We start from the raw sequence: 26,582 nt of genomic DNA on the forward strand, positions 1-26,582 counted from the left end.
CTGGGGACTCAAATGACGCGCAGAGATGGACAGTGTGGGTCAAGGTTACTTACATCATGCAGGGGGTAGGCTGCCGAGTAGACACCATTGGCCAGCAGGCTTGTGATGCCTTGAAAATAAAGGCAGAGAGAGGATTACGGACCAGTCACATCTCCTGCGGCTCTGGGTTCAATCAGAGAGGTCCCAGGACTGTCTCAATCATTGAGAATTTTTTCAAAGTGAGCCACACCTGGCTGCACAGAGCCCGGCCACCTTTCTGGGGTTTCCTCCCCGGGTTCGACTGGGAGATGATAAAAACATGCTCTGTTGGCAGAATTAGAAAGACAGGAGAGGAAACCCCAAGAGGAAGTGACACCTGGGAGGAAGGAGGGACCCCCAAACCTGCGATTCACCAGCTACCCCCACCTGCTTGAGGGCAAGCCTGCAGATGAATGAGGGAAGTGGAATGTAAGTGGTTAGAGAAGCTGAATCATGAGAAAAATACGGATGGGAAAATTGATGGTGTCAGAAAACACACATACAATTTGGAATTAGATTTTAGGTTGATTGGAAAAGCCGAAGAGGAGGCCTGCGGGCCCCACGTGGGGCAGAGGCACTTACCGTCTCTATCACACTCGCGCCTCTTATTTAAAAGGGCAGAGTCCTTCTTTCTTCCCTCTCCTTGCCCTGTTTATACATCGGGCTATTAGTTAAATACGAATGAAGCCCCGAGGATCAGAGCTATGTCTGGGGGGCAAGCTGCTCATTCTTGCCGTCCAGTGCTCCTGCAGGGCAGTGGAATGACGGCCAGGTCCTAGTTTGTTGCTCAACGTCCCGCACTGGGAGCAGGATAAACATAACCACGCCTGTACCTCCCAGAGTCCAGAGGTGTGGACTCAGATGCCCAGCCCCAGAGTAAAGGGGGATGGCAGAGCCTGGCTGTGCACAGGGCCTGGGGTTCTTGGAGATCTGATCTGGGGAGCTAGAGCTGCCCAGGAGTTTCCACGAAGCCCTTCGCTGGTCACAGAACCCTCCACCTGGCCCAAGAGCCTTTCTAGGCAGTAAGTGGGTCAGACATTTCAGCGGCCTGGTTGTCCCACTTGTGACTACTCTGCTCTGGCATGGATGGGAAAGTCAGGAGGGCTTTCAGACAAGGTGCCAATGTGGAATGGGGAGCAGAGAAGGTCCATCTGTCTGCTCTGTCACTGTTGCTGGGAACCAGCCCTGCCATGGAACTTGCCAGAAGACAGAGACAGCTCCCCCATACCAGCATGGCCTGGTGTGGGGTCGGCTCTGGCTGAGAAGTGCCCAACCCTGAACTCTTTGCAAACCTTCACAGCAACCACACAAATCTTCACCGGCAGGGACCCTGTGCATTTAATCACTCTGTCATGTCTGACTCTGCGACCCTATGGACTATAGCCTGCCAGGGTCCTCTGTCCATACACAGACCCTACAGGGAGACTGAGGTCAGAGACGCATCGCTGGGGCTAGACCCATGCTTCCCATCTCTGGTGGCCTGGGTCACCCTGGAGGATCTCGCTCCATCAGAGGCTGGGCTATGGGGTCAGTTTTCCCGGCTTCCTCTCAACTCCTGAATTCCCCCCTGCCCAGTGACTTAGGACACAGGCTTAGAGATTTCAGTCCCACAGTGCCCTGTGACCACTGGCCGCACTAGGCAGGGGACATGCACCCATCTGACCCTGGAGGCAGCATCCTCTCCCCTTCCCCCGCATCTCGGGCCTGCCCCAGGCTTCAGCTGAGAGCATCTCTCTCTCTCCTGCCCCCACGCCCCAGGAAGCCAATAGGGAAGGGGGGGCTCCCCTAGTGCAGGGCTCTTACCAGACCCTCCCCGTTCCCTTGAACCCCAGCCATGAAACTTCAGATGCTTCTAGAGCACAAAGGGTTGTGCTGTGAGCTCAGCTCTCAGCAGTTGTAAAACAGCTCCAGAAGTGAGGAAAGGCTGGGGAGAGGCATCCCTTTGTCCTGAAATGATTTGCTTTAGCAAATTCAGCGCTGTGCACAAGGGATCCCCATGGGGAGGGGGTTCTCTCTGCACGCTTTGATCAGAAAGGTTTTGCACCTGTGGTTGAGATGTTCTGTAAACTGGTACCCGAGGAGCCCAGCGTCAATGGTTTTGCGGCAGGTTCTGCATCCAGGCGCCCCTTCCAGCAGGGCCGTGGCCCAGGGTGGGAGGCGGGGGAAGGCACCTTCTAGGCCGCGTGTGTATCTAGCTACTGGCTGAGGACGGTGCCCCCACTGGAACACTATCGACCTCCCCTTGGACTGAGAGGGTCAAGAGCAGAGTGAGGCCCCTTGGTGGCCCCTCCAGTTTTCCGCAGGCAGGATTCACTGCCTCTGCTGGGAGAGGCACCTCAGGCCATCGCCGACGCCTCCAGCCAGAGACCAGGATCCTTTGGTGCTTAAAAGGGCCGTAAAACCGCCTTGCGGTCCTGAAACAGCTCTCCTGCCTTGAAACGGTTACATAGGCTTAAATCAAAACCCTCTGGAAAGCCCCAGCCCGGCTGCCCAGCCCCCACGGAGAAGATGGGGAGGAAGATCACACAGCAAGAGTGCTGACCTCAAGCCCCAAGCATGCCCTTACCCATGCTGTACTTGGCCTTGGTACATGTCGTTCTCTTCAGGATTTCGTAGACCTGTGGTGGAGACAGAGGCCGGGGCCGCGGTTACTCCATCGAGGGTCGCTGGGAAGGGAGGTGGTGACTGTGACCGGCCTCCCCTAGGGCGTCCTAGGGTGTCCCCCTAGGATGATGTTAGGACAAGGTCACCTTGAAAGGCCATTGCCGAGCTGGCACCCAGGGGTATGGGCGTCCAGTGCACGGCGTGTTTCTGCCCCTCCGGCTGAGAGATGAGCTGGAATTCAGAGGCGTGAGGGCCCTGCCCATAGGACCGCTCCCTGATGTGGCCCTGGATGTTCTAGAAACTCAAGCTCCTTTCAGTTCAGTTCAGTGGCTCAGTCGTGTCTGACTCTTTGCAGACCCCATGGACTGCAGGCTTCCCTGTCTGTCACCAACTCCCGGAGATTGCTCAGACTCACGTCCATCAAGTTAGTGATGCCATCCAACCATCTTTACTAACAAATTACTTCACTTCGGTCCTTGGGAGCCCAGGCCTGGGGGTCTGCCTGTCTGCATTGGAGTCCTTGAAGCTGTGGGGTCTTGGGCCAACTACCTCGTGTCCCGAGCCTCAGTTTCCCCATCTGCAGAATGAGATGAAAAGAATCGACCCTGCACCGTAGGTGTTCGGGTCAGAGCACTCCAACCCCCCGACACCCCTGAGGTCCCGCCTCCCAGTGCCCCTCAGGCCCTGAGCCGTCTGACTTCTGTTCACCTGCCCAGCTGTGTCCCAGCAACCCGGCCTCCTGTCTGCCCCTCTCACCGGCCCTCTCCTGGGACCCCAGGGTCTTCACCCTGGCCATTCCTTTCACCAGAAACGCTTTTCCCCTAAGAGCTAAGTGGCTGCAGGGCCACCTTAACAAACAGGCGACCGAGGAGCCATGGTCCCCACGGCTCCACCTTCTAATTTTGCTCCCTCTCCCCCTTTCTCTTTGGCTGCGCCTCGTAGCTTGTAGGATCTCAGTTCCCCGACCAGGGATTGAACCCTGGCGCTAGCGTACTAACCACTGGATGGCAGAGAGTTCCCTAACTCTGCCCTCTCATCCTGGATGCCTCCACACTTGCCAAGTATCAGCGTGCCTGTTACCTCTCCCCTCCCGCTTGTCTTGGGAAGACACCAGGTGCTCAGTAACCGACTGATGAGTGAATGAATGAATCACCCAGTGAGCTGGCTCCCTGCCCGGCACTTCCTGAATCTCATTGGTGGCCTCATCCTGACCTTGCTGCTTCTCCCGTAATCACCTCTTCCTTTCCACATGCAGTTACACCCCTGGTTCACAACCACTGCTGTGACCCCATATCCACTCTCTTCCATGTCTGGCCACTGGTGGTGATTTTTCTAGGACCTTGTTCCACAACCATCTATGGCTCCCTAGTGCCTACAGGCTGAAGATTCAAGTCCCAAGACCAGCACCTCTGGCCCTTCCCCATGGTTCCCTGATGATCCTGGCTCCTACCCACCTGCACATTGGGCTGCCCCAATGCTAGGAGCACGGGGAAGGAGGTGGAAAGGACTGTCCTAGCCTTGTCTAGAATGATGCTGGGTCTCTAAGACCATAGGATCAAACTAACCAAGGGTCACCAAAGAGTTTCTCTGGTGCATTGTGGTTTACAAACTGGCCTTCAAGGTCTCTGGGAGACAGTGACCCCCACCCCAGAGGTAATCAGAGTCAAGGGTGATTCAGCTAACACTTACTGGCTCTGACAGAATAGCTTTCTGTGACTTGGGGATCACATCTGAATTCAATTATAAAGCAAATTCTAAACAAGATGGGGCCCAGAGCCTTCATTCACATATGCCCCCCAACCTCGGGCCACCTCCCCGATAACAAGAATGAATTTACAAATTTACACCCTACCCTTCCAGGAGCATCCTGGTGATTCCAGGTAATATAAAACCGGGGCGCACATACATCTGGAAACGGCAGGTTCCCAGGTCTCCCCACTGGCCATTCCAATCCTCCCTCATCCCAAAATGACAAAGAAAAAAATGAAACCATTCAGGTTCAACTGGGTCCAGTTCTCTGGAGCAGTCAGTGGCCAAGAGGAAGTTACCTCTCCTGGACACATATCAACCCCAAACTACACTGGCCGCTGGCATTTTTGCATAAGTGAATTCCTCCTTGTTTATTATAATGAGATTTAATTTCACCAATAACACAATCAATAATAACAGTGGGCCCTGCATCCAGGTCACCCTCGGTTTGGGCACACGGCAGCCCTTTGAGCAGGAGGCCACCATGGAAGTCGCCAGGCTGGGAGGGGACACAGGGTGGATGGGACCTGTGTCTGTCCAGGCATCGGCCTGAGCTCCCCATGCCAAGGCGGCATGCACTGCTGTCCTGTGCCTGGTGCCTGCCAGCCTCAAGATACAGCTGTGAGGGGCAGCTGTCTGCTCAAGGTCAAGCGGCTGCCTACTCTCTGCCCTGCCCCTCTCCTCTCTGGATTGGGAAAAGAGAAAAGCAGCAGCTTGGCCACCAGGTTAATCCTTGTTTAGATAGAAGTTGGGTCCCAAGCTAGGCACAGCCCATCATGGCTGGTAGACAAGTTGGCGGCTGCTGGATAAACATTAAACCAATACCTAAAGTAGGGCAGAGTGGCCTGGTCAGATTTCAAACCACAGTTTGCTCGTCTGGCAAAGCCCTGGAAATCTAGCCCCAACCCTCATGCCTTTGTCTGTACCACACCATCAGTCCAGCCTGGCCGGCCTGCTCAAAAACCTCCAGGCAGAGAGGAACGTACAGATTCCATAAGGGCAGCAGTGAGGAGGCTGGAGAGGCGTGCGGGGAGCCGCAAAGACACAGGAACATTCTGAAATAACCCGTGGGGTCTGCAGTCCCTCTGCCTCTTTCCCGCGGATCCATCCATCCATCCCCTGGGTTCCTCACAGCCCGCTGGTTTTATTCTTCTCATTATTTCCATCACAGACAATTAGAGCCCCTCTGCCCAGGGGAATTTAGCTGAAATGAAATTATCATCCTGTTGCCTGGGGGCCACCTTGCTGGGGAGCTGTGGATTCCCATGAGTGAGCGATACTTACTATCGTGCTCCGGGTTTTGCTGTCGAAAAAGGAATCCTTGTCAGACAGGTCAAATCTGTTGAAATATTGGGGAGAAAAAAGAGACACAGCTCATTGGAGTTGGCTCTCCTGCTTTCCAAGCCCTAAGAGGTCACACTACCCCTGCGAATGGTGACTGTGAAATCAGCAAAGCTCAGTCCACCTGCTAGGTGTGACCCAACCCTGGATGTTTGGAAGGGTCTGTCTCATCCTCACCCCCTGGGGAGGCTGGGAGATCCACACAGGGTGATGGTGTGGGCGGGGGAGGTGACCCTAGCATCAAATGTGGTCAGACCTCCCTCTTCAAGGACACTTTTTCTTTCCGAGGACACCCTCAAGGGGCAATTTCACTTCTGCTTCCTTGACACCAGGGCGATCACACTCTTGGATACTTTAACATTTGAGACAGTCTCGCTGTAATTCCCAAATGGTTTCGGTCCTGAGGTCTTGGGCCACACAGATGTCTTAGCACTAGAGGGCAGAGGGACATGTCTGGAATGTATCACCCACTCCCCAAGACAGTCAGGGTTGAGCTGCCAAAGGGCAACTCGGGGTAGGGGTGGCCCAGAGTCTGGAGGAGAGCCAGGCCTGCAAGACAGGGTGCCGAGGGAAGCGGCTGGGGCAGAGCCGAGGGAGGCCGGGGCCCTATGGGCCGTGGAAGGCGGGTGTCTCCCTCTCATGCCCGGGGGCCTGGGTCCTGGAGTTGGAGGGGGAATCTGGGCTGGGGCACTTCCTCTCTCTCATGTCTGATCCCCAGCAGGACTGGGAAACAGCAATGAAGCATGTGGCCCCTGCCCTATGACTAACGCCCTGGCCAGAGCAGAAGCTCCAGTTCTGAGCCGAGGCCCAGTTCTGTGGGTCCCATGGGACGAGGGGTGTCCAGGGGCCTCCCACCCCCCACAGCTTTGTCATCCCAACCCCACAGGATTCCCAGACTCCAAACTTTCTATTCCCACTCCCTCCCACGCTCCAGCTCTGCCTGGCAAGGGCGTGCAGCCACCACTGACCCAGGGGGCTACGCCTCACTGCTCGTCAGGAGTGGGGGAGGAGGGAAGGTTCCAGAAGAGGTGCAGGGCTGCGAGGCTGCCCTGCTAGCTGCAAGACCCAGGCCCCAGAACTCCAGCTGGGGCTGCTTTCCAATTCTCATCTCCCAGAGCTCGGCAGACTTCAGGGGCTACAGTCAACCTTGCCCAGTTCCTCAGAACGCATCCTGAGAGGGACACAGTCAGGCAGGGGAAGGGGGCCCAGGACTGCCCTCACTCGGGCCGGTGCCAGTTTTCCTAAGTGTCACCCAGCAAAAGGATGAGATTTTTGTCCCCTTAATTCCTCAGTTCATAGTGACCTCGGAGGTTATTTTCAGGGCCCCGTCTGTGCTCAAGAACCACAAGCTTTTATGGGAATATGCTCCAGGGGCTGAAGTGGCCACTTCTTTGAGGGGGCAGGGATGGAGAATTCCGGTTGGTCCTGCAGACTGTGTCGTTAAGGGCAAGTCCAGTGTGGGGTGGTGTCACCACACAGCAGGCCCCGCCCTCCCCAGGAAAGGGTGGGCAGGTGGGCCCTCCACTTACAGGTGCTGCTTCTCCCGGGAGAAGGGGTAGGAGAGCCTCTTGGTGGTCTGGGGCCTGTGCTCCGCCACCTTGGGCTGGATGGGGTCCGTGATCTTCTGGAGCACAGAATTGATCTTCTTGAGGAGGCCACGGGTCTCGCTGATGTGATACAGCTGTGGACCAGGCAGGGCAGGGGGGCGCATCATCTGCTGAGCCCTGACCCTAGGCATCTCTTCCGAGCTGGTTGGGGAGGCAGCCCCTCCCCCTTTACCTCCTCTCCCCCACCACCTCGGAGCTGGCCGGCCTGGGAACAGAGGTTGGGGATGGGCCAGGATGCCTCCTCCATGCCCGGGTTTCCTGAAAGCTCAGAGTTTCGGGAGATCCCAGCCAAAAGGGCAATTCTAATACATTCCAGGGAACCTCCCCCAACTTTGCATTTGTTTAAAAAGAGGCAATCCAAAGGATGCTAGTAGATTTGAGAAGCTGGGAGCTGACATTCCTGAGAACAGCTGCCCTCTCCACGCTCACAAATAAACCCTGAGGCCTCCCTGAGCTCCTGGGACACATGGGGTCCCCACCTTGAAGTTGTTGGAGATCAAGAAGAAAGCCCCAGCAAGCCAGAAAACGTAATCATATAAAACGAGTCTGATGAACCCGCTGAAATACTGAACATAGGAACAGTGGAGCAGGAAGTTTCCCTGTGTTTGTGTTTATGAGAAGTTCCCGGGCCCCTATGCCATCTCTGTGGGGGCCAGACTGTAACCTCTGCCCTCCTGGGGGACCCCGGGACTCTCCTTCGCTCCCAGGGTGGGGGCGGCTGAAGCTCCCTTGGGCTTTTTCCTAACAACCTGGACCCTCCCGATGTCGTTCTCCTGCTGGCTTCCCTGACACACAGACCCGGGGACCCCTTGGGAGCAGAAGCATCATCGCTGACCTTCTTTGTCGGCATCTTCAGTTTCAAAAACTCGGCCTCTCGGCACAGCACATTCCAGGGTGCGTGGATTTTTACAAATCCAACCCCGTGAATTTTTGTCTAGAAAGAGGGAGAGGGCCTCAGTCAGCGTGGGCAGATGTTTGGGGCTGAAAACCATTTTTACCTTCAGGGCAACTACAGTTTACACGATGGCAGCAGGTGAGGCTGCTTCTGCTCATCAGCTCCGGACTCCTCTGACGATGCTCCCTGGCACCCTTAGAATCCCCTGCAGATGGCACAAGAAAGCTGGGGGTTGGGTGGGCCCCAGCATCCCACAGGAGTGATGAATGGGGGGGGGGGTGGTGCCTGGAGGGAGGTCCTGACCCCACAACACCTGGGAGGTACTCGGGGGGGATGCCGAGGGCCCCCAGAACAGTCTGAGCCACGAAAGACCTTTCACATCCGAGACTCCAGGCCCTTCGACTGTGGGGGTGTATTCAGTGTCCCCAGGGTCCCCAAGCAGGGCTGAGGAGCTGACAGTGAAGATGGTCCCCCCTGGGCACCTCTGTGGCTCAGGACACACCTCTGGCTGGACCTGGCCACCCTCCCACCCCCACCCCGCCTCTGCCAGCTTCCCTGGGTCTGCACTGCCTTTATCCTAATGTGAGTGGGCTCGAGACCGGCCTGTGTGCAAGTCCATCATCCTGACTAAGCTGCTGCGAACCTGGACAGTCGCTTCTTTCTGGTCCAGTGTGTCTGAATGACAGAATCAGGCAGCAGAGGGTCACTGAGTGCCGTTGGGCCAGGAACCACACAAGCTATGATAAGAACTTTGAGGACTGACTCCAGCGGTAATAGCCCCTCTCCCTGCCACCCCAGCCCAGCCCGAACCCCCGGTGTGATGGGCTGTTCCCTCTGCCCTCCTTGGCGCCAGGTGCTGCACTCCACTGAGGCAGGGGCCGCTCCGCCTGTACTTCTCTGCCCCTAGGCCACCAGGACGGCCGCTCCCGCCGTCCACCCACTGTGCGAGTGGACAGGAGGGCGGGGGCCCCACTCCATCGGTGTAGGAGCTGACTGGTGAGGCCGGCGGCAGGCTGAGCCCACTGTGCCCGCCACCTCAGATAGTGATCCCAGTACCAGGGTGGCCACCGAGCTCTTTGCTGCCTGTGGGCCTCTCTGTCGAGAGCCGGGGGACGACCTTGCTGGAGCGGCTGGCACTTCCTCAGACCTGGAAGCTTTCTGGTGTCACACCTTTCTGCCCGGGTGCAGTGGCAGCAAGGCAGGCTCGAGCTGTAGCGGCCCCGCTCAGCCACTGGCTGGCACCACAACGGGCCCTTTCCCCAAGCAAGTGGACCGTTAGTGAGCAACTGTCCACCAGCGACCATTAGTGGTCGTGCTCAGCCATTGGTCAGTGCCACGGTAAGCCCCGCCCCCAAGCAAGCGCCCATTAGTGATCTTGCTCAGCCATTGGTCAGTGCCATAGTGGCCCCACTCCCTCCCTCTCCTATATAAACGGAGCCCGCATTCGGACTGAGGGAAGATGGTTTTTTGAGACGCTAGTCTGCAGTCTACTAGCTTTCTGGTTAAAGTCGTTATTCCTTGTTCCAGCAACTCATCCCCCCATTTATTGGCCTGTCCTGTGGCGAGCAGAACAAGCTTGGGCTCAGTAATACAACGAGCCCGATGGGGAAGGCAGGCTCACTGCTACCTTCATGGATGGGACCTCTGAGGCTTGGAGAGATGAAGTCACCGGCTAGGTTCCTCAGAAAGTTAAAACGAGAGCCACCATCTGACCCAGCCACCTCACTTCCGGGTAGCCAGCCCAAGACAATGACATCAGGATCTCGGAGAGACAAGCGCACTCCCACGTTCACTGCAGCCTTACTCACGACAGCCAAGATTCAGAGACGGTCTAAGTGTCCTTCAGTGGATGAGCAGATCAGGAAAGTGTGGTAGATAGAATCAGTGGGGTATTATTCAGCCATATAAAGAAGGCAATCACGCCATTTGTGACAACACAGATAAACCTGGAGGATAGTCTGCTCAGTGAAACTAGTCAGACAGAGAGACAAGTATTGTATGGTATCACTTATGTGCAGAATCAATAAAAGCTGATTTCACAGGCATGGAGTAGAGCAGTGGTTGCCAGGCGCTGGGTCAGGGGGATGGGGAGATGTAGGTGAGAGGGACCAACTTTCAGTTACAAGATGAAGTTCTGAGGACCTAACGAACAGCAGGGTGACCGTAGTTAATAATATGGTATTGTGTACTTGAAAGGTGTTGAGAGACCAAAGCGTCCTCACCACATACATGCGCGTACACACACACATGTGCGTACACACACACACACACAGAGTTAACTGTGTGAGGTGATGCGTATGTTGGGCAATCATTTCATGACGTCCATGGGCATCAAGTCATCACAATGTAGACTTGAAATACACACAAACTGTATTTGTCAATGACTCTTTAGTGAAGCTGGGGGTCTAAAATCAGGGCCTGGCACCTTGTAGCTGGTGGGTGTGGGAACCTGGGTTCCCGTGCAGGCTGTACACTCCTAATCACAGTTGAGACCTGAAGCAACCCAGCAATTCTCTATTTTTCTTTTTGTTTTTCTCTGTTCCCCTTGCCATTTGTGTTGAACAGATTCCCAGTATCGAGTGAGCAGCATCAATGCAGCAATAATGTTTCCCCATCTAAGGCGGGCGCATGTAACACCAGCAGACTTCCCAATCGCCCCAAGATAACTGGGGTTCCGCATCACAACAAAAAGCAAAGAAACACGACATTCCCTGAGACAGAGCTGCCCAATGGCAGTGGGGACTATGGTCCCAGACTTCCCAAGGGGACCCCCAGGGGCTTGGAGCCCACGCTGGGCCCCCCAGCTTGAGGCCACACTTGCTTTTCCACCATTCTGGGGGTCCTGGCAGAAGAAAGCCAGGCCATGGAAGGAGGATGGTGTGGCTGGCCCGTGGGACTCAGGGCAGGACTGACTTGGGTCTGTGTTGGGCTCCACGTCCAGTCACCACCCTTGGAGTGTACAAAGTTCTTGGGATCACTGTAGGTTTTTGGCAAAAAGCGATGGAGCCGAAGTCACTTAGGATGGTTTTTAAGAAAAAATTCTCAGTGAGCCAAACACATTCACTCAGCACCAGCCTCGGCCCCTAGTGAGATGCAGACTCCTGGTCATCTGTGGCTGTGCCCACAGCCTGCCAGGGCAAGGGGAGCCTCCCAGACACCGGGTGCCATGTGGGGTTCTTCCCCTACTTTGAGTGAAGGGCTGCACCCCCCCGGATGAACCTGGCTCTCCCCTCCACCTCTGATGCTGAGGCCCCCACGCCTCCCATGACCAGAGGATCCAGCCTTTCCTGGGGCCTCCGTGTCACTGCACAGGCCTTGTCCATGTGGCCCCAGCAGGCAGGGTGAGTCCTGTGTGGAGCCTCCCAGCTTGTTGGCCTTGCTGCCCACATCGGGGCCGTGCAGGAGCACCGTATATCTGCCAAACGAGTGGATGAGGGCCCCTAACAATGATGGTGATGAGGAGGAGGAGGAGGTGAAGGGGGCTGAGATCCAAGTGTCAGTCCCTGATTCGGGCATCTGTGTGTATTAACTCATTTAATCTCATGACAAGGTTGTGTGTGTGTGTTGGGGGGGGGGGGGTGTCCTGCCTCTGTTCTCCCTTGGAGCCGGCAAGTTTACCGTCAGTGTCCAGGGGAGGCTGCAGCCACTGGCCACAGACTGGACAGCTTTAACACAAATTCATTCTCCCCCAGTTCTGGAGTCAGAAACCTGTGATCAAGGTGTGAGCAGGGCTGAGCTCCCTCCAGAGGCTCCAGGGGAGGGTCCCTTTGGCCTGCTCCAGCCCCTGGGGGAACCCAGGCCTCCCTGGGCTTGTGGCCACATCACCCAGACCTCTGAGTCCATCTGCACAAACATTCTCCCCTGGGTGGCTCTGTGCTTCAGATCACCCCCTCTTCTCTTCCAAGGACATCCGTCACTGGATTTAGGGTCCACATGCATCCCGCGTGCAGAGGTCAGTAACTTACTTCCATCTGCCAAGAACTTTCATCAGACTAAGGTCACCCTTGCAGGCTGCAGGAGGATGGACAGCTTTTGGGGCCACCACTCAGCCCACCGTACTTATCATGAAGCCACAGGGAAGAGCCTCAGTGGGCTTGGTGCAGGGAGCTTCGAAGAAGCAGGGCTCCAGGAGCTCAGTCCTGAGGCTGCCTCAAGAAGACAGTTAGGATCAGGACACTTGGGCACAGGGACCAGAGGGGCAGGGCTCAGAGGTGTGCTGGTGGGCACAGGGCTCACCTGCAGGGAGCCTGGAGCCTGACACGACGGCCCAGGGCTGGGGGACAGAGCACCTGGGTTTGGAAATGGACACATCCCAGCACAGACTAGGGGAGGCAGGCCCGGGGGCTCAGTACAGAGGAGCCCAGATCTTCCTGCTGCCCTCAAGGGGCAGGTCGGATGGGCACAGGAGGGAACCGTGGTTTAAGCAACCTGGGTTGGAGTCCCGGTCTGCTGCTGTGTTGTCTCTGGCGAGTGACTCAGCGTCTCTGAGCCCACCTTTTGCTCCTCTGCAAATCTTTGCCATGCATGACTTGCTTCACAGCTGGGGGCAGTTCTTGGTGCTCTCAGTACCCCTGCCCAACCCCATGGCTGGGGGTAGGCCGCCTCTCCACGACCTTGAGGCCGCTAAGACCACCCCTCCACAGACTCTCTTTGCAAAAAAGCTGGAAGCCACTTCCCCTACCCTAGGAAGCCCTGGGGCACCAAGACCCAAGAGGCAGCAATGCCTCTAGCCTGGGGGCTCCCGGGCGTGGGGCTGACCACATGGGGCGCTGTGACATGACCGTGGATGGCCCCATACGGCCAATCCTGTCTTTCCTGTTACAGCCCAGGTTTATTTCTGTGCACTCTGCTTAGCCGCACGCAAAGACCCAAAATATATTCCTCTGAGTCCGTGGAGATTTCTCTCGATGGTGGTCAAGAAGCAGTGCCCGGCCCGGCATCCCTGGGAAAACACGCTCCACTGTTTACGTGAGCGACAGGGTCCCTCCCAGGAAAACATCTGGCAGGATCGGGAAAGGGTCGTGGGACTCATTGGACAAGAACACATATGGGATGTTTTAAACCTTGGTGCCCGGCCTGACAGCAGTCTGCTCCTGGCGGGAAGAAACCGAGAGACACCCGTCCCCTCCCCCAGCCAGACGCCCCAGATTGGTGGCTTCTGTCTGGACTGGCCCCTCGGGTGGGGAGTCTGGAGGCCACAGAAGCCTGGGGGCCTTGGCGTGGGTGTGGGCAGGGCCAAGGGGCTCGGGGAGGGGACGGGATCAGGGCCCTTGCAATGGACTGCCACCAAATGCTGGGCGAAGACAAGAAATACAATAAGAAAACAAATGTCACACCTTAAAGTAGCTAAAGAGCCAAGAGGGCTCAGAAGAGTGACCGGGATTGTGCTGTCCAAGGTGGGGGAGGGAAGGGGGGAGGCTCGCCCAGCACAGACTGAACGAGGTTAAACCTCCGTTCCTAGCTCAACTCACAGGAACAGAGACCTCACCACAATCGCTCCTGGTACTTTCCTTTTAGAAGGAAGAAGGGAATCAGAACAAGCATAAACGTCCCAGAGCGGGGGATTCCTGGTGGTCGAGGATGCCAAGGGCCCCTCTTCGTCCCCACGGCTGCCTGAGCCTGCATGTGGACGTCACAGTCACCCATCTCTGCTGAAGGGCGGGCTCCGAGGTTGTTGGAAGGTTGGCCTCAGCGAGGCCGAGCTTGGGGTCCCTAGATGCCCCCGGAGGGCTCCCGGGCAGCACACTTCCCCAGCCCACCCTGACCCCACAGCTGCCGCCTACCCCAGAGGGCCCCATCACTGCCATCAGGGAATTAGGGGGTGCCGAGTACTCAGGCCCGAGGGTGGTGTGGGCGCCTCCACAGCATCCTGTGTGTGCACCCCTCCCCAGCTCACGGTCCAGCAGAAGCTGTGGGGAGCATGTGTACATGGCAGGGGTACACCTCTGGGCCAGGAAGCCCCAGAGCCCCGGTAGGAGGCCTGGGCTAGACATTTGACCACCACAGGGGCCTGGTCAACTTGCCCCTCTCTGTGCCCCCGGCTTCCTTGGCTCCAAGGATACCACCACCCGGAGGGCCTCTGATGCCAGGGCTGTTCTGCGGGAGGGATCGTGTTCTCCTCAAATGTGTTCAAGGCACGTGATGCCTGGTCAGTCCCTAATGACCGGTTGAATTCTTGGCAGCCCTGGTGCCTGCCTGCTCTTCCTGTTGGCACCGGGGTCTCGCGTGGGTGTGAGCTGGAAAGCTGGTTCTGGGCTGGGTCTGTCTGCTTAGCTGACTGACATGTCCCCCGGGAGGGAGAGCGTCTGGCACGGGGGGAAGGGCTCATCCCCTCCTTCTCCTGCTCGGCGCCAGGACCGCCCTCCTTCCAGTTCCCGGAATTGGAAGACAGGGGTCCTTTCTGGGCCACCTGAACATGTCATCGCATGGGAGTCCAGCTTGATGGTATTTGCTGAGTGATCCATGGGGGCTGGGGGGACAGTCCCTGCTGGGCTCCTACTGTGTGCTGGCCGAGGATGCTCCTGTGGTCCTTCCCTGACCTCTGGCAGCATCCCTGGGTTCACTTTAATACTCATGGACGAGGGGGCAGGCTGGGACCACCACTGGGGGCTGACCCTGACTTGCTCATGCCCACCCTCCACCCAGACGGCTCCCGGAGGGGACAGGAAAGTGCCCAGTCCCGGGCAAGGGTCTGCAGGGAGGCATTTCTGCACCGTGGTTCCTGCTGACCATGTCTGCCCTGCCCAGGAGGAGTGGTTGTGGTCACTTGGGTGTGGTCACATGGTGCGCTGGCACAAGCGTGCCTTCTACACATCCTGAACATGGTACCCTTGACAGTCTCCAGTGAGCCAGGACCCAGAATGCAGTCTCTGAGTGAGCTGGGGCTGCAGGACTGGCTGAGGTGGATTTACCCCTCAGCCCTTGGCATAGGGTCTGGCTCCCAAGGCCTGGCTTGTTGAAGGAATAAAAGACATGTATTCATTCACAGTCCTGCTTTGATGATGGGTGGGTAGGTTACTCAGATCCACACTCTCATGGAAAACAATTAAAAAAAAAAAAGTGTCACGCCTTAAAGTTGCTGAAGACCTGAGAAGACCCAGAGGAGTAACTGCCCAAGATGGGAGTCTAACAGAAGACCCCTCCCTCCCCACGGAGCTGGACTCCCAGGAGACAACACTTGCCGTTGACCCAGAAAGGGCCTCCCTCCTCCAGCCCCGGGAATTACAAGGAAGGTGGTGTTGGTGCCGAGCAGGAGAAGAAGCGGGTGAGGACCGCAGTGCATCCAGGCACGTCAGCCCGTGACCTTGGTTCAGGGTGGTCCTATCCATAACGTTCTCAGATGAGTGGAAAATGCAAGTGCCAAGCCTGTCTGGATAAGGGCACCTTCTTCCTGGGCTTGGGAACTGCCCCACGGGTTATGTAAGGGTGGTAGCCAGTGGGGAAGAGCGCCAGGCCCACCAGGATGAAAGACAGCTGGAGCAGAACCAGCAGAAGTGACCCCCTCAGCTTTGGGATTCTGAGAGGATTAGATGGATAATAAATCCAATAAATCAGCTAAGCTCACCTCGTTTAGAGAAATAAACCTCAAGATAGAAAGGTCCTGCAAAGGACAGGAAACTATTAAAGAAAATGACAGAGCCAACTTGGAAAAGAACCAAACAGAACTTGCAGAAATAAAAAAGTGTCATAACGAGAAGTGAAAATACAACAGACACGTTTGAAGACACTTGACCTCTTCAGGAAAGGGAGACATGAGTGTGCACAGAGCAGGCGCATGCTGACAAGGTATGCAGTCCCCCTGCCCCAACCCCCTGCTCTCTAGGAAGAAAAACCAATTCTGATCTGTAGCTGCATCATTTGCCAGTTTCCACGGTGTAAATACTCCCACCATGGCCTGATTCATGTACCAAAGGGTTAACACCCAACTGGCAGAATTCCCGATGAGCCAGAAAGAGCTGACTCTAGTACGCAACCGGCCTACAGACATGGGAGGACATCAGAACCACAGCCAGAGGGGCACAGATTTCAGCCCGGCTACCTGGAACCTGGGCAGAGCTGTCCTTGGGGAACTTTAAAGACAAGACTCTTAAAACACGTCCAGAATTCACTTTATAACAAGTATGCTTCCACAAAACCAAGAGAGGCCCAAAGGAAGCCAGGTGGGGTGTATAAAAGCCTCTGCACTTAAGACTCAAGAGACATAAAAACTTTATGGCCAAAGAAATGAATGTGTAATGGTGGAATTATGAATAGAGATATGAGTAGCTCCAGGACTAGACAATGGCCCCTGATACCTCACTGTAGAAGAGGCTCACGGCATAGGCACTAAGCCTGGAGGTAGGAATGAGATGGGGCTAAAGACCACATTTTGTTGTTGTTCAGTCACTAAGTCATGTCCGACTCTTTGCGACCCCATGGACTGCAACACACCAGGCTTCCCTGTCCTTCACCATCTCCCAGAGCTTGCTCAAGTCAGTGATGCCATCCAACCATCTCATCCTCTGCTGTCCCCTTCTTCTGCCTTCAATCTTTTCTAGCATCAGGTTCTTTTCCAATGAGTCAGTTCTTAGCATCAGTAACCAAAGTATTGGAGTTTCAGCTTCAGCATCAGACCTTCCAATGAATATTCAGGGTTGATTTCCTAGAGGATTGACTGGTTTGATGTCCTTGCTGTCTAAGGGACTCTCAAGAGTCTTCTCCAGCACCACAGTTCAAAAGCATCAATTCTTTGGCGCTCAGTCTTCTCTATAGTCCAGTTCTCACAGCTCAGGGCAAAGAGTGTGACACGAGGACCCAGCACCCAGGTTCAAGTGCTGGCTCTGCCCCTGTCGGGCCCAGCGGCCTTGATCTCCTTGCCCCACCTCTCAGAGTCTCAATTCCTTCCCTCTGTCAAGGGATCTGACCCCTGCCCCACAAGGTGGGTCAGGGTGCCCACACAGGGTGGGGTGGGGGTGGGGGTTTGCCTCCAGGTTGACAAGTCCCCCGAGATTATCTGTTGCTCCTCTGTCCTCACATACGGAGTTGTTGAAATTAGACTTCAGGTGCCTCAAAGTCGAGAACCCCCACCCCAATGTCCAGGCCATGAGGAGAGACCCCCCCCCAGCCCCACTCCACGCTCAGCACCGCGCTTAGCCAAGTCTGGGAACTGTCTCGGACGCCAGCTCATGCCCACAAGGCCTCAGCTGGAAAGTGCAGGAAACACGCCCCTCTCCCCTGTCCTGTGTCCACGGCAACCCTGCCCACCCCCCGGGAGGAAGGACATGCCATCACATCCATTCTGCATATGGAAAAACGGAGGTCCTGAGTGGGGAAGCCACTTGCCTGAGGCTGCTCAGCCCCCGGGAAGTGGCTAGGCTGGGTCTGGACCCACACGTGTGGCCTCAGAGGGGCTGGGTGGGGTCTGAGCCTCCCTGGGAGCTCAGGTACCCTTCACCGCCTGACTGTACGTCCTGGAGTCTGGTGTGGAGGCGGCTCCCATCCTCCTGCAGGCTCCTCACTTGCTCTTCAAAACACAACATCCACAAAGACGGGAAACAGATGCTGCCGCGGCCCACACCAGCTCTGGGGAAGAACGAGGAGAAACTACAGCCCACCAGCCCTGGGGTGCGGTGGCTAGCCCTGAACGGCAGCTTGAAAGCAAACTGACCTTGTAGGGTTCAAGTGTCTTTGGCCTTAACAATTCCGCCAAAGCCGGAGTCAGGTTCAACATCGGGGCAGTGTGGGCCTCGGTCACCCCCAGTACACAGCCAGGATTTTACTGTGTGGCCTTCTCGGCAATGACCACTGGACATAAATAATGCTCTGGCTTTGAGGCTGGACTTGAAAAATGCTGATGGGTTTCAGTTACAAGGAAACATGTTGGCCCACAAGCTGCTCTTGTCCATTTACTGGGAACCCTGGCTGCTGACCCCAACGCCATCGGAGGGACAGGGGAGTGGGGGGTGGACGGAAGAGGCGCTCCTGGAGAAGGAATGCCCGGGCCGCCTGCCTCCAGGACCTTTCCCCATCACTTACATCCTGTCTGCTGTCCCAGGGGTCTCTGAGATGACACCCCTCCTGGACCCTCACGTGTGAAACTGACTTCAGGGGCCGTCTTCTGGATCAAGGTGTCAGATCCTGACTTGACAACAAGGGCCCCTCTTGTGGGTGGCTGGGAAAATAATTTTTAAGCTGAATTCCTCTGGGCCCGTGGTGCCTGGGGGAGGGTGGGGGCAAGTGGGTCACCTGTGGTCACAGCCAGTCAGCCAGGTTCAGCCTCCATCCATTCTATACACGAAGTTATAGGCACGTTACTTCCAGACCCACCACTCCCCCCTCCACTGGGTTCCTGGCCCAGGGCAACCAGTGTGTGTGTGGGCCTCTGTCTGGAGTACATCTGGGGCACTGGACAGTGGATCGAGGACTTCTGTGGACATTGGGGGGGCGTCCTTCCTTGGGGAAGTTTCTGATGGCTCCTGGGGAAACAGGCCTGCACGCTCCTCACACCTCCAAGCATGGACCAGGGTCAGCAGTTTATACACCCTGGGAGCAGGTGAAAAGCGCAGTGTGGGACCCACCTAGACCTGCTGAGTCAGAGCCTGCATCCTGATGACCTCAGGGGGTTCCGTGCCCACCCCAGGACCCTGCACCGAGGCAGCCAGGCCAAGGCTTGGTCCTCGCCAGACCACCTGCCCTACTCAGCCCTCCAACCACAAGCCGTGCTTCCCCCACCCATGGCTGCACCTTGAGGGGTCCTGCGTGAGCTCCCCCCACTCCTGGGATAACCACTCGTGTGTAAAGGCTCAGCTTTGAGGCAGGGTGAATGGTGCCCTCCGAAAGGGACACCCACATCCCAACTCCCCATATTTGCGAGGGGGGCTTTATTTGGAAATGGGGTCTTTGCAGATGAAATCAAGTTAGATAAGGTTACAGTGGATTAGGTGGGCCTTATGCAGAATGATGGGTGTCTTTATAGGAAGAGGAGAGACACACAGAGAGGAGGAGTCTGTGTGAGGAGGAGGCTGAGGCTGGGGGCACGTGGCCACAAACCCAGGAACACCTGGAGACCCAGAAACTGGAAGAGCTGGGAGTGACGCTCCCCCAGAGCCCGGGCTGGGGGGCCCGGTCCTGCTGACACCTTCACTTTAGACTTCTGGCCCCCAGAACTGGGAGAGAATCAATTAGTATTGCTTTAAGCTCCCCGCAGTCTGTGGTCGTCGGTATCAGAAGCCCCACCTGGGACACTCAAGGTTCTGTATCCCTAAGATTCAACCCCCGACCATGACCTCAGCCAGGCTGGTCTTGCCCCGGTCATCACGGGATGTCTTCTCAGCAATAAACCTCCTGACTTGGGAGAAAGGCTCCCACCGCACACAGGGGCCCCGTCTGTGTGGGGCTCGAGGCCCACGTTGCCCCGGAGCGGCTCAGCCTCACACACCCGCTGGTCCTGGGGGAGCAAAGGGGGTCATACACCTCTGCACCCTTGTGACCTCCACACCCTGCCCGGTCACAGTTGCAGACGACCGGGCCAGTAGACATCTCGGTGCGGGGACTTGCTCATCTGCCCCCATTCCTCTGCGTCACTGTCCTGCATACCCCCATCCCTGCTCCTGGGCTTCCCTTGGGCTTCCCCTGTGGCTCAGCTGGTAAAGAATCTGCCTGCAATGTGGGAGACCCGGGTTTAATCCCTGTGTTGGGAAGATCCCCTGGAGAAGGGAAAGGCTACCCACTCCAGTATCCTGGCCTGGAGAATTCCATGGACTGTATAGTCCATGGGGTCGCAAAGAGTTGGACACGACTGAGCAACTTTCATTTCATTCATCCCTGCTCCTGGTCCAGCCTGTCCAGCTGGCCCTCAGTGTTGGGGCCCAGGGGACACTGGTGACATCTGGGGACATTTTCAGTTGTATTTAGGAATGCTTCAAGATATCAAATGCCAGCAACGCCAAGGCTGAGAAATCCCACTTTAAGACTCTTCATCTTTTGGGGGTCATTGTTTGAGTATTTAATGGATTCCATGGATTTCTTTCTCCCTGGGGAAGCGCGCATAAGCCCCAGTTTTGTTTCACCGTAGGCAAGGTTGTGTGGCTGGGCTCTCTCTGAGGCTATCTTGTTCCCCAAACCCTCTCACTTCTTGTAATCAGAGCACACCCGGGAATGAGTCATCCCAGGCGTCTCTCCGCTAATCGCACTGGCGTGGACCCGCGCACACCCCGCACGCTGCCTCTGCCCGGTGGCCCCTGAATAGACTCTGGTCTCGAGCAGGTGAAGGCAACAGGCTGCCTGGGGCCTGACTCATCTCAGGGGAAAGCTCGGGGTTGCAGGGGCCATGGAAAAGTCGGTTATGATCTGAAGACACCACAGGAAGATGGCTGATGCTCAGCTCCAGCTTTTTGAAATCTTGAACCATTTAGTTTACACCACGGTAACATTTTCATCTAAAAAGGGCCCAATCAGGGACATCCCTGGTGGTCCAGTGTTTAACACTCTGCCTTCCAATGCAGGGAGTGTGGGTTCAATCCCTGGTTGGGGAACTAAGACCCCCGCAGGCCTCGAGGTGTAGCCCAAAGTTTTTTTTTAAAAAAAGCCCCAATCAACTGCTGAAAACCTTTTAAGGCTATAGGACCAATTATCACTGAAATTTGGGGTCACTGTGACCTTGTGATTTGTATTAATATTAAGAAATACATTTTTGGTTTTTGTCCCCTGGTCCTGGCACAGAGCTCCTAAAACTCTGGGAATTTCCTAAGTGGGGAGAGCAGTCAAAGTGTCTCTTGTTAGGTGAATGAGGTGACTTTTCGGAGTGCCTCCTTTCCAAAGGGTGGGGGCTGGTTACCAGGGGAACCAACCACATGGTTCGAGGATTGGAACTTCCTCCCTGGCACCATGTCTGGGAAAGCGAGAAGGGCTTCCGATTGAAGCAATCACCAACAGCCGGTGATTTAATCAATTGTGCTTGAGTGATGAATCCTCCATAAAAACCCGCCAAAACAGTGTCTGGACAGCTTCTGGGTTGGTGAACACGTGCAGATTTGGGGAAAGCGGGGCTTGGAGAGCGTGAAGTTCCGTGCCGCCCCCTGCACACCCTGTCCTGTGCATCCCCTTCCATCTGCTGTTCCTGAGTTTATTACCTTTTACAATAAGGCTGTGATCTAGTAGGCAACATGTTTCTCTGAGTTCAGTGAGCCACTCTACAAATTAATAGAACCGAAAGTCGTTAGAACCTCTGAACAGTAGCCAGTGGGTCAGAGCACAGGTGGCCATCTGGGCTTGCAAATGATGGCTGGAGTGGGGGAGGGTCTTGCAGGGCTGGGCCTTTAACTTGTGGGGTCTGGCACTAGCCCCAGATAGGCAGTGTCCACACTGAGTTACGTTGCAGGACCCCCAGCTGGTGTCAGAGAAGGTGCTGGGTGGTGCTGAGGAAACAATGCATGCATGTTGGAATTGGGAGAAGAATCTTCGCCACTCGGTCTTTTCTGCGGTACAACTCGGTCTTTTCTGGTGGCCATAACCACTGTCTTTATGTTTGCTGTTTATTTCAAAGTCAGGAAATTTTTAAAAAGATACGTGTGGCAAAGGATTTAATTGGACTTGGAAAGGTTCTTCTTTCTCCTTTGTGAGCATGGCCATTCCATTTTCACATGAGCAATAAATGATATGTAACTGAATCTTCACGTCACCAATGAGAATTTCCTGAGTGCCAGACTCCAAGTTGAGTACTTTAGGATAACCCAGTGATGTAATGACTTGTTTCCCAGGTGGCTCAGCAGAAAAGAACCTGCCTGCCAGGAGATGCAGGAGACCTGGGTTCAATCCCTGGGTCGGGAAGATCCCCTGGAGGAGGAAATGGCAACCCATTTCAGTATTCTTGCCTGAAAAGTTCCACGGATGGAGGAGCTTGGGGGCTATAGTCCACAGGGCTGCAAAGATTCGGACACGAATGAGCAACTGAACATGCACATAGTCGTGTAAATACCATTATTATCTCTGTTTGACAAATGGTGAAACTTTGTCGTTGTTGCTGTTCAGTCATCAAGTTGTGTCTGATTCTTTGTGACCCCATGGGCTGCAACCCGACACAGGTTTCCCTGTCCATCACTATCTCCCGGAGTTTGCTCAAACTCATGTCCACTGAGTTGGTGATGCCATCCTACCATCTCATCCTCTGTCATCCCCTTCTCCTCCTGTCCTCAGTCTTTCCCAGCATCAGGGTCTTTTCCAATGAGTCAGCTCTGCATCAGGTGGCCAAAGGACTGGAGCTTCAGTTTCAGCATCAGTCCTTCCAATGAGTGTTCAGGGTTGACTGCCTTTAGGAATGACTGGTTTGACCTCCTTGCTGTCCAACGGACTCTCAAGAGTGTTCTCCCGTACCACAATCTGAAAGCATCAATTCTTCGGTGCTCAGCCTTCTTTGTGGTCCGTCTCTCACATCCATACATAACTACTGGAAAAACCATAGCTTTGACTGTATGGACCTTAGTTGGCAAAGTGATGTCTCTGCTTTTTAATATGTTGTCTAGGTTTGTCATAGCTTTCCTTCCAAGGAGCAAGCGTCTTTTAATTTCATGGCTGCAGTCACCATCCACAGTGATTTTGGAACCCAAGGAAATAAAATCTGTCACTGTTTCCACTTTTTCCTCATCTACCGTCTATTTGCCATGAAATGATGGAACCAGATGCCATGATCTTAGTTTTCTGATTGCTGAGTTGTAAGCCAGCTTGTTCACTCTCTTCTTTCACTTTCATCAAGAGGCTCTTTAGTTCTTCTTCACTTTTTGCCATTAGAGTAGTATCATCTGCATATCTGAGGTTGTTAGTATTTCTCCTGGAAATCTTAATTTCAGCTTGGGATTTCATCTAGCCCAGCATTTTGCATGACATACTCTGTATATAAGTTAAATAAGCAGGGTGACAATATACAGCCTTGACAAACTTTTTTTTTCATTTGGAACCAGTTTGTTGTTTCATGTCCGGTAATGACTATTGCTTCTTGACCTGCATGCAGGTTTCTCAGCAGACCGGTAAGGTGTTCCTATCTGTTTAAGAATTGTTTGAGAATTGTTTCCACAGTTTGTTGTGATCCACACAGTCAAAGGCTTTAGCATAGTCAATAAAACAGAAGTAGATGTTTTTCTAGGATTTCCGTGCTTTCTCTATGGTCCAAGAGATGTTGGCAATTTGATTTCTGGTTCCTCTGCCTTTTCTAAATCCAGCTTGTACATCTGGAAGTTCTCAGTTCATATACTACTGAAGCCCACCTTGAAGGATTTTGAACATTACTTTGCTAGTATGTGAAATGAGTGCAACTGTACAGTAGTCTGAAGCTTTATGTCTTGCAAAGGACAGGCAGAAGGTCTGCTGTCTGGCCAAGAGGGTGTGAATTATTGGACCCTGGGGTAGGGGGTCCTTTGAAACTTGAGATTCTAAAGTTGTAGTCAGGAAAGAATGGCAGAGACAGAAAATGAATCCCCGGTGAACAGACAAGGCACCCGTCACACGGCGCCCAGGATCAGTTCCAGGGACAAGCTCCACCACCAGCCTCCCTCTGGCCTCTCCTGCTTCTGAAGGAGGCCAATGGTTCCTCCAGTTACAAAGGACATGCTGAAATCAAGCCTCTATAGTAGCCGTATTATTCCAACAAAAGGCCATGGGGCTGGCTGGGTGGGACTGGGAAAACCAGCGTGAATGACTGTCCTCTCTCCCGAGCAGCCCCAGCTCAGGTCTAAGACAAAGCAAGACAGAAAATGCCGAAGGACCAGCATATGCCTGTCTGCGGCTGCTGCCTTCAGAGTCAGAGAGACAGGCTCTCGGTCACCTGGTCAGGATCCAACCTTTGTGTCCGGACCATCAGAACGTTTTAGGTCCCTCATGTCCTCACAACTCCAGTGGGAACCAACCCTACAGCTGAATTCACCGAGACCTGCCAGGTAACCAAAGCCCCACCCAGAGGGGTGGTCCCTGTTGAGCAAAAGAAGCTTTGGTGGAACGAGGGCCGTTAAGCATGTTTGGTTGCTTTCCGGGGAAGTAGCATAAAAGTATGAAAGACTGTTCATACCCGCTCCCTGGTCACTAGCTTTCTAGTCTCAGTACCGTGAAAACCTTCTCATCACCAGACCCAAAGCGTTCACCATTTAAGGACTAGGTGGTTCTCATCGACTAAAACAGCAACCTAACACCACCTTCTATTTTGAACATTCTTGATGGACTCACGGCTCCCTAAGTCTACCTACTGGTTATGTTCTCTGCTCTGAACATGCTGTAGAGACTTCGGCTGATTCTTGGTTAACCTGCACAGTGACAGTTCCTCGGGCTGGGGGCCTGACCCCCCAGTGTTCACGGAAGGAAGGCCCCCACCCCATCATGCACAGAGAGGTTAAGCAGTCGGTGCGGGAGCACCAGCAAGTCCGCTGAGAAGCTGAGGGAGTGGACTGATGTTCCCCAGGGTCACCAAGGTCACCTCTGCACACTGGCGTGCTTTTCCACCACTCGGGCAGCCTGCAGGCCAGGTGAGCTGACCTTCTGCTTTGCCCGGGAAACGTCCCCTGAGAAAGATTCTCCAGCTTTGCCAAGGAGGGGAGCTCCGGAAACCAGTGTGACGGTCCCCGAGTTCAGCGCACCAGGGCCCCTGGGGATCAGCCAAGCCAACCTCCTCGCTTGACAAGTTGAGAAACCGAGGCCCTGAGAAGCTGAAGTCGAGCACCAGGGAGGCTCCTGGGAGAGCTTCGTCCTCTGCCCAGCTTCCCAGGGGAGGAACTGACCGGAAAAGGAAATGACCCCACCGGTCAGGGCGGAGGAGCCCAGCCCCTCCTCCGGGGCAGCGGCGGGGGCGTGTGGGGTTTGGGATCTCTCCACTCAGCCAGGATGGCGTCGGCACTGGCCCCTTTCTGAGAACAGCTGACGGTAAGGGCTGTCCGGCCGCCGCCTCCCCCGCCCGCCGCCCGCACAGGAGCGGGGACACTCACGTCCTCGTCCCGCTCCAGCTCCAGGCCGGCCTCTACCAGGTTGCCCTCGTACTCCTCCCGGCGGAAGCGCTTGTCATCCTCATGGTAGTCCAGCGGTGGCTCGGGCTCGCCCGCGCCCACGGGGCCCGCCTTCCCGGGCAGGGGCTGGTCCTGCCGGGCACTGCGGGCGGCCGGGCCCGCGTCGCCCTGCGGGGCCCTCCTGGCCAGCGTCCTGCCGCCCGAGGCCCTCTTGTGATGGTACACCAGGACGTAGTCCACCTTGCGCTTGCCGTCCCGGAAGTATAGGCCGTATTTGCACTCGGCATCCGGGTCCACGGACAAGGAGTTCAGCAGCTGTGGGGAGGAAGGAGACAGCCGCTCGCCGTCAGGGGCTCGGGAGCGGGCCTTCGGAGGGGAGCGCGCCGCCAAGCCACCGGCCACTCAACCGCCCGCCCTCTCCACTGACGCCCTCTGATGACAGGGGCCCAGACCACCTGAGGGCACTGCAGAAGGCCCTGCCTTCCAGGGACTGGCATTCAGGAGGAGCCGTCTCTGCTCACAGCACGTGCAGATGCCAACCTTGGATGCTCTCACGCAAAGACATCCCACCTCTGTGGAGGAGGGGGGCGGGCTGCCTGGGAAGGACCAGCGGCCTGAACAGGGTGTGGAATCTGCAGGCCCAACCTCTCAGGGGCGCTCCTCTCACACAGGGTCCCGGGCGGAGCAGAGCAAGACCGCGTCTGCTCGTCATGACTCTGATGGCCAGTGAGCCTGGCGACGGCACGTGAAGGTGACCGCCGGCCCGTTACAGCCCTCACCTGGCCTGGCTCTGCCACTAATGCAGTCAGGTGCCAGGCACCTGCTGTTAGTCTGGGTTGTCCCAAATCAACTCCTAGAGCCTGAGTCGAGTATTTGGGTTCAGCGGGTAGTCTCAGGGGCCAGAGAGAGGGCAGAGGTGGTGGAGGTGGGATCAGGGGCCGGGGAAGCTGCGCATGCAGTCCTGCCTCAGTTTCCTCCTCTGCCTGTCCAGGGGGCCAAGGAGATGGAGCCTGGGGGCAGGACTCAAAGTCCAGGCATCCCCACGGGCACCCAGCTCTCAAATTCCCACGGGAGTCAGATGGTTGTTGAGGGTATTAGGGTCCCCAGCAAGCTGGTCTTGGAAATAGGAGAAAATAAATAAAATCACGCCGGGAAGAGGCCTCATTTTGCACCATTCAGAGTCCTCGGAGCTGGGCTGGGGCTGAGAGGCCGGGTCCACGGCCCATGCTGGGAGGACCAGGCGGCTGGGGGGGGTGGAAGGAGGCCCGTCTCCCCTCCCCCAGCCAAGGACAGAGACCACAGACCACCCCAGCATCTTTGGTGGGTCATGGGGGGACAGGCGGGAAAAAGTTGTTTACCTCAATTTGTCGGGGAAACTGAGGTCTGGTGAGGGGCACCTGAGCCAACAGT

The 26,582-nt window shown here is 55.7% G+C and overlaps 1 protein-coding gene and 1 long non-coding RNA gene across 31 annotated transcripts in view; one reads left to right on the top strand and one right to left on the bottom strand.

Annotated features, from left to right (window-relative positions):
• ANO1 (anoctamin 1) overlaps positions 1 to 26,582 on the bottom strand; it is a 174,394-nt gene that overhangs the window by 63,562 nt on the left and 84,250 nt on the right. For 7 of the 30 annotated variants that reach the window (XR_014066602.1, XR_014066600.1, XM_081533803.1 and 4 more), the window contains exons 3-9: positions 25,155 to 25,487; positions 8,155 to 8,253; positions 7,242 to 7,393; positions 5,656 to 5,710; positions 2,585 to 2,636; positions 601 to 666; positions 54 to 109 (exon numbers count right to left, since the gene is read on the bottom strand). Coding sequence is in view for 17 of the 30 variants with exons in the window: in XM_081533803.1 (XP_081389929.1) it covers positions 54 to 109; positions 601 to 666; positions 2,585 to 2,636; positions 5,656 to 5,710; positions 7,242 to 7,393; positions 8,155 to 8,253; positions 25,155 to 25,487 (813 nt within the window). In the remaining 13 variants the exon portion in view is untranslated. Of the gene's footprint in view, positions 1 to 53; positions 110 to 600; positions 667 to 2,584; positions 2,637 to 5,655; positions 5,711 to 7,241; positions 7,394 to 7,491; positions 7,525 to 8,154; positions 8,254 to 8,339; positions 8,420 to 8,857; positions 8,952 to 9,249; positions 9,544 to 25,154; positions 25,488 to 26,582 lie in introns of those variants that run through there. The other 23 variants (XR_014066601.1, XR_014066605.1, XM_081533798.1 and 20 more) reach the window with 12 other exon arrangements.
• On the top strand, positions 9,668 to 13,542 carry LOC145523484 (uncharacterized). Its single transcript, XR_014066614.1, has 2 exons — positions 9,668 to 13,268; positions 13,467 to 13,542. It is a non-coding gene; the product is annotated as an uncharacterized LOC145523484 (long non-coding RNA).

Source organism: Giraffa tippelskirchi, chromosome 10 (assembly GCF_054371585.1).
Source record: "Giraffa tippelskirchi isolate mGirTip1 chromosome 10, T2T-mGirTip1v1.2.pri, whole genome shotgun sequence".
Lineage (NCBI taxonomy): Eukaryota > Metazoa > Chordata > Mammalia > Artiodactyla > Giraffidae > Giraffa > Giraffa tippelskirchi.